Genomic DNA, 22,407 nt, shown 5'->3' on the forward strand with positions numbered 1-22,407 from the left:
CTAGAGGCGAAGCCTTCAAGTATTGGTGTACATGTACAAATAAAATTACAAAGGAGAGGAAAAGAAGAGAAAAGAAATTCCCTAACTTGCCTCTTTCAGTCTTCAGATTCCTTCCGCGATTGAGACAATATTCAGTTCATGTGAGAAATGGGAGAAAGAATTATTCATCTTGGAATTTGTGTTAGAAGTTGAAGTACTACCTATTTGAAATGAACCAAAATAAAAGGTAAAGAAAGGGTGGTAATGAATGAAGGAAGCATTTAAGCCCAGATGGCAAGAGAAGACATCAATAAAGCGCCGAGGAAGAGAGCAAAATAGGAGACTACTTGGAGACGGAAGTTGCATCTCATCTTCTTGCTAAGGAAATCAGCAGCAATGAGGTCGACCAAAGCCATGTAGACGAGGATCCCTGCAGAGATGGAGTCCAATATACCTTCCACTGCAAGCGCCCTTGGGCTGTTTGGATTGTAGAATGAAGCCAGACCCGTCCCCAACCCTATCCCTGCAGGGGTTGTGATAGCGAAGAAGCAAGCCATCAGTGTCGAGGACAGCGTATTGAACTGCGCCTGGGAGATGCAACCTCCGAGTGCAAACCCTTCGAAGAACTGATGGAATGACAGCGCCGCAACCAGTGGTCTTATGGTGCATGGGCTCTGCGACACGCCCAGCGATAGCCCTATTATCACCGAGTGTGACACTATTCCAAATTCCAGTATCTGCAGCATATGTAAAATGTGCACGCACACCATTCATCACAAAGTCACAATCCATTATAATAGTCAAATTTCACTTTCCATAAGAGGAATACATACAACATGTAGTGCAGCAAAGATACTAATTGGATTAGAAGTTATAACCCCTAAGTGCTAGAGAGGCCTTCTACCCCAAAAAAATAAAAGTAGAAGGGCCCAAGTCCTTATAACCCTTCAACCATGCACATCGATAACTCTATCCGAAAAGATCAGTCATTGATTCTACGTATAACCTCAACAATCCCTCCCCTCCAATAGGGGTGTCAATTGATTGGCTTGGCTCGGCAAGGTTATAAATCTCGGTTTCAAGGCCGGTTTAGCCAGTCTCGAAATCAAGATATGCCTGGTTTCAACCATACTTCAGTCGAAACCTGATACTTTCTCCAGGCCAACTCAAACCTTGGTTTTAAGGCCTAAAAGTTGTGGGCCAACTCAAACCTTGGTTTTAAGGCCTAAAAGTTGTGTCCCCCCCCTTCCCTTATTTTTGTGTGCTGTCTATTTTTGACATCTTGAATCCAATCCATGCATTAGTTTCGCAAAAGAACACTCAAAATGGAATTTTCCAACTAGTCTAAGATAGCTTAATCCATGCATTAGTTTCGCATAAAGAAAACTCAAAATGGTATTTTTCAACAGGTCTAAGATTGCTTAAATTCAATTTATATTGAAAGAGTTATATTCCAATCAAGCTTTATTTGTTGTGCACGAATGCTGTCAAAATCGCTCTGAATGAAAATATTTTTTTAGGTATAGGTATCAAAAGAAATGATTATTTTACCGCTCCTTTGGTGTTTAGTAATGTTTTACCATATTAAGAGTTATGGAAATTTTAGATTTGATAAAACCCCCAAGCATTAGAAAGTTGAAAATTTCACCTACCGTCAAAAATCCAATTTTTGTTTTTCAATTAAGCTGTTGACTTTCTATTATTTTGAAATTTGATTTTCTAACTATTTTTATTGGATTCAAATGGGGGTAATTGCTTATTTATGAATAATATCTTAAGTAGATGAATCATTTACTTAAATGATATTTAACATAAATAAGGTGGTTCAACTAAGTTCAGGTTGAAACTCCCAGGTTTCGTCAAGTTCGATGGGGATGAGTGAATTTATATGGGAGGTTCAGTTCAAAACTTACAAAACTACCGAAATATGGCTGAAACATGTAACCAGGTACAAATTAATACCGCATATCAGTTTCGTCTCAGTTTCTTGCGAGACCGAATTGAAATATGTCGGCCGAAACTTTGTTTCAGTCGGCCTGAATCAGTTTCAGTGTAAAAATGGATGACCAGTAAAGAAATGTTTGACTTTGGTTCGATTTTGATTTCGATCCAGTTGGATTCGATTTCTCATGTATGTATATAAGGGAAAAAGAACTATGTATGAGAGCATGGCGTGTGTCTATCTCTCTCCTCTCCATGTAAAAAGGCATCTATGCCCCTAGTTTGGGGGAGGAAAAAGATAGACACGGGTAACATTGGAGTAGAGCATGCTCCCAGATAGAGAATTACTTCCCTATACATAAGTACAGAAAAAACATTAACTTTTTTTTTTTTTAAAATGATTTTCGTGTTGATATTGAGTTCTTATCATTTTATATTTGTTTGGTTTTGGTCTGGTTTTCCATGTTCGTGTGGTTTGATTTTCAGCCAGCACAACACCATAATCCAAAACCAAACCAAATAACAATTCGACTCAATTTGGGCTTTTCGGTTGGTTCGGGCTAGGTTTTGACACCCCTACCCTCTATGTGGGAACTGAGATTTCTCTAAAAAGGATTTTCTCTGTTTCAACTTTGAACTCACAATCAAAATCTAGTCATCAAAATTGGCAAGGACTGATCCAGATCCCCAATTCCGTGTTTTTTAAACCCTGGTTTAAATGGTTTTAATGCACGATATCGGATTGGGTATCGATCATCTTCATAATCGATACCGATATGATATTGGCACACATCGGACAAGCTTGCACCTAGTTTTCCTCAAAAAAATGACTTTCGACTGATTTACCCCTTGTACATACTGTTTACTGATATGGTACTGAAATCAATGACTAGTGATACCGATACGTATCTCCCCGTACCGATACCTCAAAACATGCTGGATTTAGGGGTGTCAATAATGCCCGGCTGGCCTGAACCCGCCCTGAGCCCGGCCCGGACCCAACCTTGATCTGCCAGCCCAAAGGGCAGGTCAGGGTTGAGATTTTGGCTGACCCTGGCAGGGTCGGGTCGGGGATAAGACCCTGGGTTTAGCCCGGCCCGGCCCGGCCCTGACCCGACCCTATATTAGTTATAGGCAATGTATAGTTGTAATTATGTACAATTTGTCATGGAAAAGACAAAAACGCCCATCTCTTTAGGGTAAACTAGTGAACCCTAATACCCAATTTCGTTTTCACTCTTCATCCATCTCTTTGAGGAAAGCGCCGCTCGAGACCCCTACTTCTCATCCTTGGTTCATCACTTCCTCCTTTCCTGCTACGATCAAGGAATCAAGCATTCAAGCATTGAGCAGCTTGTTTCTCCTCCACTCGACCTGCTACTTCCTTCCTCGATCTGAAAAGACGAAGAACTCCACAACAATTCCCGCTGCCCCACCAAACCCCACAAAGTATCCGCTCAGTACAAAGTATTTTTGCTTTGTGTTCCTTCTGGCGGAATCTCCTGCAATTTTCCTGCAGAAAGCAGATCCAAGAGCAATAAAAGTCTGATTTTTTAAGACATCTCTTATAACCTTATTGACTTTTATGCTTTCTAATGGGTTCTCCCGTGAAAAGACTTTGCTTTGTTCTTCAATTTCCTCGCTCCCTTTCCATTGTCTTCTATCCCTCTTCGGTTCCCACTCTTCGAAGGGTTTGGCATTTTTTTTTTTCTCTGTGTAATGAGTTTGAAAATCGATCACCTCAATTTGCGGTAACGGAAGAATCTGGTGTCGGGGAAGCCGAGAGCTGGAGAAGAGCTTAGGCTCTCAGGGTCGGGTCGGGCCGGGCCGGGTTAGGAAAAACCCTGGTAGGGTCGGGTCAGGGTTGAGGGTTTCTTGGCCCTGCCAGGGTTGGGTCAGAGTCGGGGTTTAGGTTAAGGCCTCTAGGGTCAGGGTCAGGGTTTAGGCAGGTCCGGCCCAACCCAACCCAACCCAACCCATTGACACACCTAGCTGGTTTACTTAAATCCTGATTTATTCACATTCAAACTATACTCGTTGCTTTCATGTAAAGAAAGAGCTAGCTAGATTCACAGACATCTCAATCAAGGTGAGGCCAATCCATCTCAATCCTAACATCAAATCAATATCAAATGCATCCATCAACTTCTCATTACAATTTACAACCCCTACTCATACCGACCTTGTTTATTATGTTTAATTGATTCTTCTTCCCCGGTTACCCCTTTTGAAAGAAAAGCAACGCTTTCGGTCCTTTATTTAAGTTCTATTAAAAGAAGCAAAAGCAAGGATGGTGACAATAATTTAAGAAGTAAACAAAACAAAACAAAATTAAGATTTACCTGTGAGACGACGACGTGCCTAGCACCACTTTCTTCCTCGTCACCGTCTCCGAACCCGTGCGAATGAGAGTGCACGTGCGAGGCCTCCCCTTCCACGTGTTGATCATGCGAGTGGCTATGCCTATGATGCGCCGCGTGTGCGTGGATCCCAACGATGTGCATCCCTCCTCCTTCCTCTTCTCCCAACACTTTCGTCCCATCCGTCTCCTTCTCCGTCACCGGAACGATTCCAAAATCAGAAATCGTGTCCAACGATCCGTCCCCCCCGATTTCATCGATCGCTTCTGTGTTCTCCTTCTCCTGTTTCCTTTCGTAAAACTGAGTTGCAACGAAATCGAACATAAGCGTGATCAGCGAAGCAATCATGGCGATGAACCCTGCGAAGGGGAATTTCGACCATGGATTTTTAGGCAGGCAGGGATCGGAAAGCGCAGACGCACCGTCGGGAAGCATGTGAACGAAACCGGTCGCCAGAATTACTCCCGCTGCTAAAGCCTTTGCGACGACGAATAATTCCCCATTTGTGCGTAGGAATTTACGATTCTTTCCAACGAGAGGAGTTGCGACACCAATAATACCGGCGGTGAGGATTGCGGCAATAGCAATCATCTTAAGAACCAAAGCTTCTGAGTCGTCTCGGCAATCTTCGGATTTTTTTGTATCGCCACAATTCGTTGTAGCCATGGATTCGGAGACAAACTGTGAAAGAGTTTCTTCGATCAAGACGAAGAAGAAGAAGAAACACTAATTAAAAAAAAAAAAAAAACACAAACTTAATTTCATAGTTCAAAAGGATATAATTATCATACTTTGTTAATCGAGATTCTCTTTCCATCGATACATACCTGATAAAACATGAAATCTACCGCCAACATTTTTGAAGTAAAGCAGAGGTTTGATATCCTGCAAGATAATAAAATCCGATTAGAATTTGAAAAAATCAAAAGGGAGAAGAAGAAGAAGAAGAAGAAGAAGTATTCCGAAACCCTAACCTCCAAGAAAAATGAAGACATGGGTGTAATTTGTTAGTAATTCCGAAGCTGCTGGTAGAGGATGATGAGAAGTGATGAGAAGAACAGAGAGGGTTTGGGTTTGGGTTTGGGTTTGGGTTTGGGTTGGGAGTTGGGAAGGATTCTTGAGTCGCGAAGGGTTGGATTTTGAAGAAGTTTGGTGGAGGAAGGAAGAGTAGTACAGTGATGTCGTAAATGATGACATTTTTGATCGATCGGAGGGCTACGGTGATCGTTTCAACTCTGTTTTTGTGACTTTTTGCGAAGGAGTGAGCAGGTGAGTGTCGACACTCCCTTCTTTTAAAAATGAATATAAAGGAGAAAGAATGCCACTTCTCAGAACTCTCTTTATTATATTACTATTTTTAATTCACACGGATCCGTTTCGGGTATGCACGATGGGGAACCGAACATAATTGTTCCAAAAAGATAAAAATAATAATAATAATAATCATACGTCATAGGTTGTGAAAGTCTCTTAGGATTGTGTGTCTACCACGGTACCACATTGAAAGTTGTAGCTTACCCTGCAAGTCGTCCTTTTTAATCACCACGTGTCATATCCTATTGGCTGTATAACTGATTTGGAAAAAAAATGATCGGATTCGGATATGGATGGGATATCTATTTCCACTAGGGGTGCAAGTTTGGCCTTCTTAGGCTGAGATACCTGACGCTGAGGGCGGGTCAGGGTTAGAAATTGTTGGTCTAAAGTCAAGGTCGGATCGGGTTAGGGTTGAGACTTCAGGATGAGTCTGGTCTGACCTAGTCCGATCCTATTTTAAATTATTCTATAATATATATATGGGGAAAATTTTCATACACGATTGTGTAAGCCGTATATGTGAGAGGGTGGGAGTTTCGGGGCATTAATTAATGCGTGGGGGGGTTATGACTTTTCCAACTTTTTGTAAGAGGGGACACGACCATGCAAGCTTACATGGTCGTGTATGAAAACTTCCCCCCTATATATATTGATATACTATATTATAAACTTTAAATGTCACACATATTTCGTTATATAATGTATTATATATGAAGATAATAAGTGATAATATATTTTATTATAGTATTATTTATGTAAAATTGATAATTTTCTCCCAGACCTTAGCCAACTCAGTCTAGTCCATGCATCTCTACCTTCCCCACTCCATGATTAGGGCCAATTAGGGTTAGCCTAGCCCAGCCTGACCCTGAGGGCAGGTCAAGGTTGGATTTTCCAGGCTCTGAGTCAGGGTCGGGTCGGGTCAGGTCTTGGCCCAACCAAGGGAGTTAGGGTTGGGTTGGGGTTTTGAAAGTCCGGCCCAACCCGACCCTGTTGCAGCCCTAATTCATACTTTCCTTATTCTAAAGAATATGTTGAATCTTAAAAAATCCTCAAGGTCATTAGTTACTTCATTTTTTTAGGAAAAATTTCATAGACACCCCTTGTAAGTATATCAAATATCACGGACACCCCAAACATTGTCAAATTATCAATCTTCCCCTTGACGTTAAGCACAGTTAGCAGCCAAAGCTAAAATGTCCATTTTACCTACTTGGTTACTTAAATAAAAAATTCATGCCATCTTCTTCCTCTTATTTTGATGTACGATCCCTCCACCACTGCCAAGTCCATCTTGGACTCCCTAACCTCCATGTATGTTTCGACTTCGTTACCCCCATCAGATGAATGTGTTCAGGAAATACACCCAGAACAATATGTCTGAGGAGACCCACATCTTCGATCATTTGATTGAGATGGACACGATGACCGTACAACTCCATAGATCTTTTGTTTTGTTTTTTTTTACAGATTAGAAGATAAGGGGAAAAAAAAGAAGAAAATGGAGATAGCGGCAGGGAGATAGATGATTGCTGGTTCGATTTTGGGTTAGGTGGATTATAAAAGGGATACAAGGTTGAAGGAGCAGGTGGGGGTGGAGTTGTAGGAAATGGGTTGCAAGAGGAGAGTGAAAAAGAAGCCCCTTCCTTGTTCTTGCTTCAGGGGGCATTTGTTAAAATCCCAAAAACTCTAATTCAATTAAATGTTCTTACACACGCTCTTATTGACCCTCCAATCATTTGTTGGATTTCTATCAAATGTGACCCTCACGAAAGCAAGAGAACCACATTTGTTGAAACTCATCAAACGGTTATCACTTCTATTTGATAGATTAAAAATGTTTAGGGGAGAGAGAGAAAGAGAGGCATGTTTGAATTTTTCTCAAACTATTTAGAAACTATTTATTGAAGTAACAAACATTTGTTGTTCATTGCATCGAGGCAAGTTTATGCTCATGAACTAACGAAATTATTCATTACATGTGCATAGGTAAATAGAAATGGATTTTATTGAGCACTGACTGAGTTCATGACAATTACTTGAGAGGTGAGCCCGAAGAAACAGAAATCTATTCATGATGCGGAATACAAAATTGAATAGAAAAAAGAAATAATCACACAACTACAATGTAAGGATATATGTGGTTTGACAAGATGCCTACATCCACAGTGAGATGAAAGCAGTTTCCACTAATAATGGAGAAAATGGTTATACGTTCTCTTCCTCTTGCCCATGTAAGGATATATGTGGTTTGACAAGGTGCCTACATCCACAGTGAGATGAAAGCAATTTTCACTAGTAATGGAGAAAATGGTTATACGTTCTCTTCCTCTAGCCCTTCTACATTTACGGATCTGGATCCTCTGCTACCTACCTGCCTGGCAGGACCGTGTTACCCAGACATGGCGCTGCACGCAAAGATCGCCTTACCCCTACTCGGGCAAGGCGTTTGGGCAGGGGTAAGGCGTACATTGCGTGCAGTACCGTGTCTGGGCAGCATGGTCCTGCGAGGCAGCTCGACAGTAGAGGATCCAAATCCCTACATTTACTAATAAATTCGCTAACAATTTATATGGAATGCAAAGAGATATAATTTCCTGTATACAAGACATCACTCCTCTGTTAGATGAAAACATTATGGGTTTCAAACCTGAAACCCTAACTCTACACAATGACCTAGAACACGAATAAATAAATGCAAATGTAGGGATTAGAAGTACTTTGCATCGCCTATGTTGATGAAAATTGGGCTATCGAATCCCTTGTCTCAACACCGTCGACCACGCTTAGACTTGAGTCTTTCACAACCTTTTGTCACTCCACGAGTCTCTTCTTTGTGGGAGAAAGAGGGAAAAATATGATGAAGGCTGTAGGGACCCAAGACCAATATATATAATACTGTCCTAACTGCAATCTCAGTTCCGCAATGAGATTGGGTTGACCTATTTCAGTGTGTAACGAATCGAATCGGTTCATGTGTAGACTCCCACTAAGTGACTAACCCAGTAATTAATTAAGCCCATAATTAGAAACTTCTAACATCCTCAACAGAGCCTTCTACAAAATTAAAATTAGGAAGAAATTATCATTATGTGTATTGGTGTTTAATGATTCACTAATGCCATTTGTAGTGCATGAGTGAATGAGTTCATACATTGATTAAACTTCTAACTCAAATTGCAAATTTTCAATTTATATTTTATATTCATTTAATATTGTGGTAGTTTTTTCATTTTTTTTAAAATTCTTGGTTTGAACATTCAACTACCATCCTTCTTCATTTTAGATTGAAATATTTATTAGTGAGATGGAGGGTCCTTTATCACCCACACCCATACATTTAATGTCATAGGTCAATTGTAAATTTTAAAATAGATTTTCTTAATTGCTAGCATTTAAGTTCAACAACTACTTTGAAGTCTCAGACCATGAGTAAAGAATTGAAAAATGAGTGGGAGTACTATATTTGTGTATAACAACATTGCATTTGTTTTTTTTACTTTGTTTGAATATATTAAGTGGGATTTTCAATTAATTGTCATTTTTATGATATTGTGAAAAGAATAAAAAATTTATTAAAAGAAAGTACTATAAGTTTCGTATGTGTATTGTATAAGACTTTAAAAGTTCAATATGTGCCAAAAATATAATAATAATAATAATACTTAATGAACTTTTTCATTTGATGTTTGATCAACCAACAATCAATGACATCTTTTTATAGCCACCATAAGCCTTACACTAAGGGTGTTAAATGGTCCGGTTTTGGTTTGGTTCAAGATATGAAAGGTATAAACCAAGATCGAATTATTTATTAAATGATTATAATATTTCAAATCAAAACCAATAAATAAATGATTATGGTTAAACAATTTTTAATCGATTACAGTTAATTGGTTTTTATCGATTTTAATTTCAATTTTGTTGTCAATTTGAATTACCAATTCTTGGCCTAATTGGGAACTAATCTATTTTTGTTAGGTTTCAACTACGACATCTAAACCCAAATTGTGACTTAAGAAATAAAAACATACTAAATTATTTTTTATGATGTAAATCCCTTACAAAACACTTGAGAACATATAGAATGCCAAGTCTAATCGATTTTTTAATAGGCATATCGATTCTAATCTGTGATTTCAACGGTTCAATTCAATTTCGTAAGCAATTGATACCCTTACTTTATAGTTTATACTGCATAAGCTAGTGAGGGAAAGAGATTTGATTTTTTGCCTCATGAGGCTATCCTGGCCTAACTTTGTTTGCTTTTAATTTGTTTAATTTCTTTTTAATAGTACCTACTAGGGAAAATGATCTAAGAATTTTTTTTTCAAGGACTCAAATGCAGACTATTACAAACTTTTACATAAGTAACAACCGATGGGGAATACGTACTCTATATTTGTTTTTTGCTAAAGGTCAGCAAAGATTAGATTAATAATAAAAGAAGATGTACAAAATTTTTCATCCAGACATACCCAAACGGAGATAAAAGTGAATATCAACTTGTTCCACCTTCGGCATTGCCATTAGTAGGACTAGAAGACAAACTCAACAAAGACACAAGAAGCCACCTTCAACAAGGCCATTAGCAGCTTCCTGCATCGATGAAGAAAAATCAAATTCTTGTTTCAAACTGAAATCTAGCTCTTTCTTGACTGTCCCATAAAGCATCATCCCTTACAAAGCTAGGATTGGTCGACCAAGATTATGAAACTCGACGAATAATACTTCATTTTTGTCAAAGCATCGGACACTGAATTTATCTCCCTGTAACAATGCGTTATCCTCCACGCGATTGAATCTAAGAAGGGCTTACTAGGATCCCATTTTTGCTTGAATTTCCATGGGATTGATTGATTATGAATGCAAAGAACAACCGTATTTGAATCACTTTCTACTCAGAACTGTGAAATACTCTTCTCTTTCACTAGTTCCAACCCAAGAAAGAAGGTTGATGAAAACACCGCAACAAAATTTGTAGAGTCCCCAAAAAATTTTGAAAAACTTCTAACCAATTCTCCTTTATAATTTCTCAAAATTTGAATACTTTCTATATAATTAATGCAATATAATCATTTTTTTTATGATAAGACTTTATTAACGAAGGAACAAAGTTCCTGAAAAGTCAGTGTACAAAGGAAGAGAAATACAAATGCAATATAATCATCATTCTTCCTATATTACGCATTTCCATTTCCGTATATGATACCTAAGAATATATAAAACTATGATTGGTTAATATTTTCATCCTAACCAAAATAATAGTTGAAGTCTTTATTCCCTAAGAATAAAAATCCTATCTTGTATAGTTGAATTCCAATTTGAAATATTTTAATTATTAAAAAATAACGATAAACACTTGTAATAACAATCTGAAAGGAGAGTTATTTCCCCCCCCCCCCATTGTAATAAAAATCTGAAATGCAAGTTCCCCCTCTTTGGCCATGGAATTCTCCAACTTTAGGTATCTTTCGGAGCAATCATGGCTTCTTCTTCTTGGTCTTAGACTTTTCTTTCTCTTATTAAGGACTGGGTTGGGGAAATTTAGCTTTTCCAGCCATTTGTCTTTTCTGACTTGAATCGAAGAGTATCACACCGATCTTTCTTTTCTCGTGATTTGACATTATGATTGAACTCCTCCATCTCATAATTAGCTTTTTCTGTCCATTAATATCTTTCCTTAGTCGCATAAGAGGGTGAGATGCCTTGACTAAAGGAAAGAAAAAGAAAAGTAAAGGAGAATCTCAATTTCATAAATAAGGGACCACCAATCACCAATCACCAATCACCAATCACTAATCACTAATCACTAATCACTAATCACTCATCACTAGCCATTCCTTTTTTATGGGAGACCAGGGAATCCTATACAACCGCACTAGTTGGTAAGTTGTAAATATATATAGCAAGCACAACACATAAGGAATTGACCAGGAATGAGAGATACACTAGACCGTATGAATGGACTGATGGAGCTCGATGAGCCATGTTGAGCCATGTGTTTATGCTGAAACCGAAGTAATTAATCCTTGTTCAATGCTTCAGCCATGTGCTAATCCTTGTCTGTTGGACCCCTTATCTTTCGATTGAAGTCTCCATCGTTATGATGGATTTAAGGTTTCTCTCTTCATGCTTTGAGTTTATCTCTTTCTCTTTTGTTGGCAGAGATGATAATGCTTGTGCCCACGCTACCTCTAAGTGGGCGTTATGCTACCTATATTTGGGTTTGTGGAAGTCTTTCTTTCCGGAGGATCTCCTTAATATTGTATCTTCCATTTTGCCCTCTAACACTTAATACTTTGCCATGCTTGCGGGGTTTTTCGTGTCCAAAAAAAAAAATAAAAAAATTCCTTGTTCAAGGAAATATAGATATTGAAATGAAATGAAAGGATAGTATAATTAATTGTACCAAATTTAATGGACTCATGGCACCTAGCTTCTCTAGCTATTATATTATCTGATCTCACACAATCCTAAGACTACAATTCAAATGTTCAAGTGATCAGTTTATACATCATCAGACAATACAATAGATTAGAACATTTTCATGAAAGTTTTCCCTTTTGTAGTAATTGTACCACCTCTTCTAATTTTTTGATAAAACTGTACCAACTCTTCAATAACCCCTTGCTTTAGTGGTTGGCGACATCATTGTGCACGCATGGGTCGGATAAAAATCGTCTCCAATTCCTTCATCGTGCAGTACGATGCAAAGCGAGGTGTAGAGAGCGACATGTGACAGTTTATGATCGTGTAAATGAATAGCTGAAATCCGTTTCCATATCCATGTTCGTATTCGTTTAACACTATCCGAATCCATCCGAAAGCTAAACGGATGCGGATAGGCTATAGCTATCCGAAAAGCTATATTTACATGTAAACAGATAAATATCCGATCTGTATCCACGTCTGTATCCGTTTAGCACTATCCGAATCTGTCTGAAAGCTAATCGAATGCGGATGCTGATATAGTATTATCCGAGCCGAATCCGATCCATTTACATCCCCACATGTGACTGACTGATGTTTGTTTAAATAATCCACTTGGGTTGGTAAAACGAAATCCCCAAATCAAAATTTGAAAATCTCACATTTCACTTTCCCTCTCTCGACATCAGTTCATCTCCCTTGCGATTTCAACTTTCAGAAAGAATGAAACCAATGTGCTCATTAGGATTACTGCACCAACCTGTTGGGAACAGTGGAACAAATTACACAACCATGTAATCTCTCGTTGTAGTGACAAATCTTGCCATGACATGTTGCAAACGAAAATCTCTCTTAATTATTATTAGTATCTAAAGATGTCAAGTAAATTAAGGGTGTCAATTGGGACGGTTCCCGGTACTTGAGACGGGACGGTACCGGTACCGGTACCAAAAGTGTCAATCCCAGTACCGTCCCATTTACTTCACTGGACCAAACCTAGATCCCAGTCCCGATTACTAGCGGGACGGGACGGTACCGGTTCCTAAACGGTTCTAGGCACTGTAGAAAAAGGAAGAAGTTTAATTGTTCCTAATGGGAAAATCCGATTGTGTTTTCCTCTTTGATTTCCCAAACAAAACCTTATTATCACACATGTTACTGTCACATGGTACTACTGAGTGGAAAAAAGAAAAACTTGGTACATGAAGTTGCTTGCAGGAAGAGAGAGTAGCACTGAACCGGGATTTTGAGAGGCGAGACTTCAAGAGCTGTGGCTGTCCCATCCCTAATGCATCATAAATATAATTCTTATACCTTATTTTTTCTCCCAAAAAAAAAAAGATCTTATATATATATTTTTTTTTAAATGGTACTAGTATGTCCGGTACCATTCCGGTACCTTATTGGTATTTCGGTACTGGTACCGTTGGGAATCCCGTCCTAGAACCGTCCAGTCCCATTTATCATTCGGTACCAAAATCAGATACCAGTACCGTCCCATTTACTAATGGGACGGTACGGTACCGGGTTTTAGCGGGACGGTATTGGGACGGTTCCCGATTCCGGTCCCAAATTGACACCCTTAAAGTAAATACCTACGCGGATTAGATCAATTGGTCAAAGCAACTTCGATTCTTGAATAATCCACATCATTTTTGGTTTTATTGTAACAAAAGATTCTGTTTTTATTTGGAAAACAACCCTATCAATAATTATGATAATCAATTAGGTTTACCACGAAACCTAGAAATTGACCATTTATACAATTTGAGTACCTCTATAGGATAGACCATTTATACAATTTGAGTACTTCTTTAACTTCAAAATTCCATTTTAACTAATTTGAAATCCTTGACATGGTCTCAAAAATTGGGGTTAGTACAGTTGGTTGACATAGAGTAATCATTGAATAAATTATGCTCAAGAAGATCAATATGTCTGAAAACATTTATGTTCCAAGATCTAAGCAGATTAGCAAAGGTGAATAACTTGGATGATATCAGATCGTTAGAGGAACCAAACCAAAAATTACTGCAAAAAGAAGAAAATTCAGGATGATGAATACATGCTTCTTGATTATGAAAGAGTTTTCTGTAAGAAGGTCTTGAACCAACACTATTGAGAATAATAGGGTTATGATCAGAACCTACAGGGGGTAATTTAGTGAGGGAAGCACTTGGAAAACAGGATAGCCATTGAGGAGAAACTAGAGCTTGGTCCAACTAGGTTAGATGGTTTTTGTCTGTTTGACCAGGTGAAGCAAGAACCCCTCATCTTAACATCCTCAAGAGAGTAAGAGAAGATTATATCTTTGAGTACATGAGCAGAGGTGCATGTTGAAAAGGGGCACCGCCCAATTTTTCTGATTGAGTCAAAACCTCATTAAAATCTCCAATCATGCAAAACAAGTTGGAAATAGAAGCAATAAAGCATTGAAGTTCAGTCCAACATGTTCCTCGAGGTGAATATTGCAGGAAGGGGGGGCATATATGCATATATATATATATATAATCCAATAATTGCCAAAATAGGAATTTGAGATTTTCAATCCAATAAAATGGTTGTGAGTGCTGACCTTCAAAATAGGGAGGTTAGGTTTGGTTAAGACCAAAAGACTTCCTTTACCCCCTTTAGGACCAACACTATTGATAGATGCAGTGGAAACATAGGAAGATACATGAGCATTTAGTTTCAAGTATACATGGTCATTGTTGGGTTTTGGTGTCTTGACTTCTGATGATGGACTGCTATGTGGAGCCTCCGGGGGCCGCGGAGCGGCATCGGAGGTTCTTGCGTGATTCACTCATTGGACCTGCTTCGAACTATCGCGAGATACAGAGGGAATTCGGGGGTGGCAATCCCCTAGGAAATTTTTTTAAGGACTATATGGATATTTCGGTAAATTTCCTGTATAGGGTTTCACTGTAAATCTGTAGCAAGAGTTCTTTCTCTTTATTGAAAATCTGAAAGAGGTGTGAGAAACGAGCGACTGTAACCCTATTCTCCATTGATAGTAAAACATATCTCATCTCACCGTGGACGTAGGCAACCTTGCCGAACCACATAAATCTTTGTGCGCATTGTGTGATTGTGTTTGCGATTTCCATTCTTCTCTACGTCGTGTTAGGTTTTACAGTCATGGCATTTGATTTCACAAAGAAAAATGATTTTAGAATGATGTTTCTTCACTTGATATGCTAAGCATTTCTTATTAAGAGAGTTATTGATACCTCTAGTATTCCACGAAAAGAACAACATAATGATAAGTCAATATAGAACTCGATTGTTCACTCGAAGGTGCTGAATACTTCTCAGGGCTGTCCATTAACATCTACTCTAATAGATGCAACAAATCAATATTTGTAAAGTCCTGAATCTACATCAATCCCCAAGGCTTCAATCTCGGCCCTAGTAGTTGAGGACGGAGGAAAGGATGTTTTTGTGGGAAATCCTGTGGTCTTCTGTTCATAAGAAACGCAAGTTGATGCTTCTAGACTGTTCCCCCTCTATGGCCATGGAATTCTCCAACTGTAGGTAATTGGGTTGGGGAATGTGGTTCTGATTTTGGATCCAATGATTATCACTCTGTCGAGGATCATTATCTGCTCCATTTCCCTACCAAGTCCATTTCCCCAAGTTTTTAATAGGGGGTGGAAATGACCACCCTATCCCCTGCCCAAACACACAACCCAAGTGGGATCCACTCCCCCTATTAGAGGAACTTGGAGAAATGGAGCAGATAATTTTCCCTCTATTGATGACACTTTACTTCCATGCTTGGGGTAAGTGAAGACACAGATAATTATCGTCTACGATTCCTGACCGGTGCGGTTCCCTAGTTCCTCTCACAAGAGGGGGGTGGGACCCACCTGGGCACCTGATTGAACAGTCTGCTCAGGTGGGGTCCACCCTCCTCTTGTGAGAGGAACTAGGGAACCGCACCGATCAGGGAACCGTATAGGAAAAAAATTTGTGAAGACACAGACTCCAAACCTGGTAACCATTCCATTCCTACACCTCTTTCTTTAATTTGTTCACTATTTTCTTCATTCTCCGGCTTAGCTTTTCCATTTGTCTTTTTTGACTTATATCGAAAAGCATCACTCTGGTCTTTCTTTCCTCGCAAAAGATTTCCATTTTATAGATTCTTTTTACCTTATTTGTCTTGCTCGTTATGGTGATTTGAGAAAGGTGTACCAAGAATTTCTTCACTCACTGTGATTTGACATTATGATTGAACTCCTTGATCTTATCGTTAACTTGTTCTATCCATTAATATATTTTCTTAGTCACATAAGAGGGTGAGATGCCGTGACTTCAACGGGACTAAAGGAAAGGAAAAGAAAAGAAAAGCAAAAAAAAAATAAAAATAAAAGAAAAGAAAAAGAGAAACTAAATTTCATAGATAGGGACCATGAAATCCCACTCAACAATCACCATCACTAGCCATTCCCTTTTTTTTGGGGAGGCCAGGGAATCTTATACAACCGCACTAGTTGGTAAGTTGTAAATATATATAGCCAGAGACTAGTGCACGGCACATAAGGAATTGACCAGGAATGAGAGATACACTAGACCGTATGTATGGACTGATGGAGCTCGATGAGCCATGTTGAGCCATGTACTTATGCTGAAACCGAAGTAATTAATCCTTGTTCAATGCTTCAGCCATGTGCTAATCCTTGTCTACTGGACCCCTTATTCCTTCGATTGAAGTATCCATTGTTATGATGGATTTAAGGTTTCTCTCTTCATGCTTTGAGTTTATCTTTTTCTCTTTTGTTGGCAAAGATGATAATGCTTGTGCTCACGCTATCTCTAAGTGGACGTTATGCTACTTTTATTTGGGTTTGTGGAAGTCTTTCTTTCCAGAGGACCTCCTTAATATTGTAACTTCTATTTTGCCCTCCGACGCCTAATATTTTGCCTTGCTTGCAGGGTTTTTCGTGGCAAAAAGAAAATAAAAATTCCTTATTCAAGGAAATATAACTTTATATTGAAATGAAATGAAATGAAAGGATAGTATAATTAATTGTACCAAATTTAATGGACTCATGGTACCTAGCTTCTCTAGCTATTATATTATCTGATCCCACACAATCCTAAGATTACAATTCAAATGTTCAAGTGAGTTTATACATCATCAAACACTAGTTTAGACCATTTTCATGAAGGTTTTCCCTTTTGTAGTAATTCTACCACCTCTTCTATTTTTCTGGTAAAACTGTACCAACTCTTCAATAACCTCTTGCTTTAGTGGTTGGCGACATCATTGTGCACGCATGGGTCAGATAAAAATCGTCTCCAATTCCTTCATCGCACAGTACAGTGCAATGCGGGGTGTAGAGAGCGTCATTTGATAGTTTATGATCGTGTGACTGATGTTTGTTTGCACCATTTCATTGAGACAAACCTGTTTGAAATTCGGATCTCAAATAATTCACCTGGGTTCATGTTTCTAGTGCATGGTATCAGAACGGATATTGGTAACTCAGAAAATGATACGGTATCGGATTGGTATTGATTGTATCAGATTGGTATCGGCTCAAACGTTGAGTCAGCATACCTTTTTGGTATTGGACCGGTATCGGTTGAATTTTTCTTTTTAAAAGTTTTTTAATTTATAAAAAAAGTTTCAAAAAATCCCATAAATAAAAAATTTTATTTGTGTGAAATATTAAAAAAAATGCAACAAATATTACAATAAGTTTGTAAAAAAAATATAAAAAATAGGTTAAATTCTAAAAAATCTATTCAATATGAAACTTAAATTGTTTTAAGACAAAATATATTTTTCTTAACACTTTCTAAGAGGGTCACAGTGTGTGAGTCACATATCAATACATTTTTACTGTTTAAATTTATTTGTACTCAAGAGTACTTTACATTACATTACCACATGATATGATTAAAAAAAAAACACACACACACACACACAACACATGTCAACTCATCAAGACGCAAGACTCACGTGGAAACTGAATAAGAAACTTGGGAATTGAGATTTCATTTTGGGTTGGGATTTATTGGAACCGTGTTTGAGAATTGAGATAGAGAGTCATTGGAATTGACGATACCACGGTACAATCCGATATCAGATCCGATCCATGCAACCGCACTAGTATCGGTCAAGTATCAATAAGGTCCAAAACCGATACGGATCCCTCGATACGAGCGATCCAATACCGATACTTAGAACCATGCCTTGGTTGGTAAAATGAAATCCCCAAATCAAAATTTGAAAATCTCACGTTGCACTTTCCCTCTCTTGACATTAGTTCATCTCCCTTGCGATCAGGTTGGTGCACTAATCCTAACAAGCACATTGGTTTTGTTTTTTATTCAAGATTACTGCACCAACCAGTTAGGAACATTGGAACAAATTACACAACCATGTATTCTCTCGTTTTAGTGACAAATCTTGCCATGACATGTTGTGGACGAAAATCTCTCTCCTATCTCTCTCCTTGTCTCTCAAGGTTTTAGTTACTATTAGTATCAAGGGCTGTCAAAGCAACTTCGATTCTTGAATAATCCACATCATTTTTGGTTCTATTGTAACAAAAGATTCTATTTTTGTTTGAAAACAATCCTATCAATAATTATGACAATCAATTAGGTTTACAATGAAACCTAGAAATTGACCATTTATACAATTTGAGTGCCTCTATAAGATAGACCTCAAAAGAAAATTGAAATCCAACTTTTAAAATTGAGATCGGCCTGACATGTTAGCTAAACGTGTAATCAACTGCTATTAGGTCGTTCTTGGTTGAAAGGAACAAACCAACAAGCGCCTAACTGTATATAAACTGACCTATTAAGGTTGACCGAACCATACCCGACCTACCTCTTTCCCCAATTACCACTTTCTTTACATGTCATCTCTCAAAAATGCCTTAACGAAGGGATGTCAATAAGGCTGTTCGGTTCATTTTTTTCAGCTTTGGTGTGACTTTTAAATAGGGAAACCGATCCCGAATTGTTAAGGACTTTTTGGTTTCGGTTCAGGCTCGATACGATTTGTGTTATTGCGTTGGGTTCAGGTTGGTTAGGTTTGAAAACCGTGTATGGATTAGTTTTCGATAGGGATTACGTAGATTTCCTAGGGTTCTGGGGTCGGGCTTAGGGTTGGGTTCAGATTCAGGCCTATCGATCGGGCTAATCGGTGGCCCGTTGGTTTAGCCCGAATCGAGCCGAAACCGAATGATAGGCTTAATCATAAACTGAGACCGACCCAATAAGGGTTCGATTTGGTTTGAATCAAACTCAAATGGGTTGGGGCAGGCCAGTTTGACCGGTTCAGTTTAGGATTTGACACCCTTACCCTAACGTAACCCAAAAAAAATCCTAACCCTTTCATTTCCCTTTTTTTTTCTCTCTCCATTTTGAGACTGCTCCAGTCCTTTTAGGGACCATTTAGCCCAATTATTGCTAGCCCGAATATAGCCCAGTAATTAATCAACCAAAAGGTATAATGTCCATGCCTAACCCTTTGCAGGCCTGATTAGAGCAATCACGGTGCAAGGGCTTGAATTGTGATGGTCCGATTTGGCCCAATTGAAACCGACTGGAACCAACCGATTGACACACTTTAGTGGTCTCAGTGGTTGGAATCGGTCTCTATCAAGGTCGGTTAGAACCGGTCTATATCGGGGTTGGTTAGAATCGGTCTATATTTGGTTCTCTCTCTCTCTCTCTCTCTCTCTCTCTCTCTCTCTCTTGTCTCTGTCTTCCAGCCCATTTTCTCAACCTACTTACTTTTAGCAGTTAGTTGGTAGTACCAGTGTTGTAACATGAACAGATAGGTGAATGGATATATAATTGAATGCGGCAAGAAATTCATTATTCATATTAATTTTATTAAACCCGCGTGTTGCAGACAAGTGCATTTAACCCCATAAATGAAGGGAACATGGACTTGTGAGCGTTTGTGTTCTCTGTATGGGCCTGTCATTTTCAGGCCCACTAAACCCGATTCAACCTCTGTAAGGGTATTTATGTAATATTTTTTTATATGTTTTAATATAATTCTATTTGTGTTAATGTTCAGACTGTGAGGGATAATCTAGTAATTAGTCCATCTAACTTAAACCTTAGTTTCCCTATATATATTAGCTGGAGGCAGCAGTCTAGGTATTCCAAACTAGATACTCAGGGTGTAATGCTTTAAGCAACCTTGTGCTTAAACCCTAAACCTTAACAACCCCCACTCTCTTAGAGAGAGAGAGAGAGAGAGAGAGAGAGAGAGAGAGAGAGAGAGCAATGGCCTTAGAAAATTCGTTTTCTAATCCCATATTGCCAATGATGATACATGAATGAGGTTAGGTTGAAGTATTTATTTATAAAGGTGATGTTCTCTGTGCCGTAGCGTAGGGACCTTTATCTCCTGAGGTTCGTTGACTAGTATGGTTGGGCGGTTCTTCTCATAGGGGGACTGAAATGACCATTCCACCTCCTAACCGAACACACTGCCTAGGTGGGGTCCACCCCCTTTTTTTAGAGGCACTAGAGAACCATACCGGGCAGGGGAACCGCAGGTGATAAAAATTTCGTAGGCGTAGGTTATGCCCAGACACATGGGTTGAGTATTTAGGGAGATAGGATGGTCATTTTACCCACCCCATATGTCTGGGCGCAGCCTACGCCCCCGGCACAGAGAACATTTATCCTTATTTATAATTTGGGGTGATTTAGGTCAGTAGATTGAAGGGATATGATTTGGTTTTCTTATAGAATTTCGATTTGGTTATGGAGTTATGAGCATGTGGCTTCACAGTGGTCGCATGCCAAATTAAACCAATCACTCAGTCACTCTTACTCACTCACCCACCAATGAGACAACCTCCATACTTTTTTTCTATTTTCACCTGGTTAGAGACTGTGCCTAGCCCTACACCTCTAGCATTTATAGGGATCCATTTAAAAATTGGACCTTCTCTAGTGAATTTGAAATACTGAAACTGCTTCTTTCCCTCCCCTTGGGATGTAAGGGTGTTAAACAGTCCCATTTTGATTTGGTTCATGTTGTAATTGATAGAAACCAAAATCGAATTGATTATTTATTATAAATCGAAAACTGAATATTAATCAGTTTGTTGTTGGTTTTTTTGTATATGGTTCGCAATTGGTTTTATTTGGTTTAATATTTAGATTATTAGGTTTAATCAGTTTTATTTGGTTCGTAATCAGTCTATTGGTTCAAAATCCAAAACCAAACCAATTACTTTTTTTAAATTTATAAAACTGAAATCAAACCAAATAATAATATGTTTATCAATTAAATTTAAATGATTCGGTTTGATTTCAATAAACAGTTTCAGTTTGAACCTTAGGAAAGGGAGGGAATGGAAAAAAATTACTTCATTGGATCGATCACTGAAAAAATGATTACTTTACTGAACCATGATGTCATTGGGATTAGAATTAGACATGGGTTCGGCCTTCATCGATTCTGATTCAATTGGAATCAGCCCAAAATTGGCCGAAACCCTAGATGGAAAAAGGGGAAAAAAAAGTTACATATTTTTCTGATTTTTTTTTAATTTGAGTTTTGTATTCAAAAGAATTACACATTGTTTTTTTGGTAACTACAAAATTTATTGCAAAGGAAGTCAAGAAGAGAAAAAAAAAGAAGGGCGGAAGTTCTCTGTGCAGTAGCGCAGGCTGTGCCCAGACAAATGGGCTGCCCATTCAAGGGGCAGGGTGGTTATTTCACCCACCCTCATGTGTGCGGGTGCAGCCTGCACTGCTGTACAGAGAACATTTGGCCCAAAAATAAATACCCAAATGCATACATAATCGATTCAAAAAAGAAAAGTAGTAATTGGCACTAATCCAAATCAGGGTCGGTCAAATCCGATCCAATTGTTTTTAATCCGAATTCACACAAGACCATGGGTGACCAGAACTCTTTATAAACCAATTGTGTGGTAAAACTTCAGGAAAAAGGTTGGGTATGCTAGAGGTATATCGTAAGCTAGCACACTTATGTGTCTATCTCTTTTCGACTCTTCCTCCCTTTGAGGGGTAAGGGAGTTATTTCAAAGAGGGAAGAGAGAGAGATAGACACATATTATGCTAGCTTACGGTATATACCACTACCATACCCATCCCTCTCCTTAAAACTAAAACTTAAAAGCCCTTCTCCTGTACACCATACAAGGAGACCTACAATTCTTGCTGTCCAAAACTCATAATAAAGACTTGATGGTGCTATTGCTAGGCCACAGGTTCAGGCAAAAACAACTCGATATGGCAATCTACTACCCACTCAATTAATTGGATACTATTATCTCTTCCACGCATGCTTGTGTTGTCATTCTATATTCTTCATTATCGTCTCCCATTATTCTTTCCATGTATATTTCTTTCCTTG

The 22,407-nt window shown here is 38.6% G+C and overlaps 1 protein-coding gene across 2 annotated transcripts; it reads right to left on the minus strand.

The window, feature by feature from the left end:
• Positions 1-235: 235 nt before the first annotated feature.
• On the minus strand, positions 236-5,298 carry LOC122666768 (zinc transporter 4, chloroplastic-like). 2 transcript variants are annotated; one of them, XM_043862834.1, is made up of 4 exons: positions 5,255-5,298; positions 5,108-5,165; positions 4,263-4,975; positions 236-716 (listed from the first exon to the last, which is right to left on the minus strand). In XM_043862834.1, exons 1-4 carry the CDS (start codon positions 5,273-5,275, stop codon positions 261-263), a joined length of 1,248 nt encoding a protein of 415 aa, XP_043718769.1. In that variant the 5' UTR covers positions 5,276-5,298; the 3' UTR covers positions 236-260. The 2 variants fall into 2 exon arrangements, with proteins under 2 accessions (XP_043718769.1, XP_043718770.1); XM_043862835.1 differs by having other exon boundaries at positions 4,263-4,961; positions 5,255-5,290.
• Positions 5,299-22,407: the final 17,109 nt, after the last annotated feature.

This window comes from Telopea speciosissima, chromosome 7, assembly GCF_018873765.1.
Source record: "Telopea speciosissima isolate NSW1024214 ecotype Mountain lineage chromosome 7, Tspe_v1, whole genome shotgun sequence".
Classification (NCBI taxonomy): domain Eukaryota; kingdom Viridiplantae; phylum Streptophyta; class Magnoliopsida; order Proteales; family Proteaceae; genus Telopea; species Telopea speciosissima.

What these genes read in the sequence shown, in the direction of transcription:
- LOC122666768 (XM_043862834.1), bottom strand. Translation starts at nt 5,275, where the DNA reads ATGTCTTCATTTTTCTTGGAG. An exon ending in TAGATTTCATGTTTTATCAG is followed by an intron (nt 4,976 to 5,107) that starts GTATGTATCGAT and finishes TCTTGATCGAAG; the next exon opens with AAACTCTTTCACAGTTTGTC. An exon ending in GGCACGTCGTCGTCTCACAG is followed by an intron (nt 717 to 4,262) that starts GTAAATCTTAAT and finishes CATATGCTGCAG; the next exon opens with ATACTGGAATTTGGAATAGT.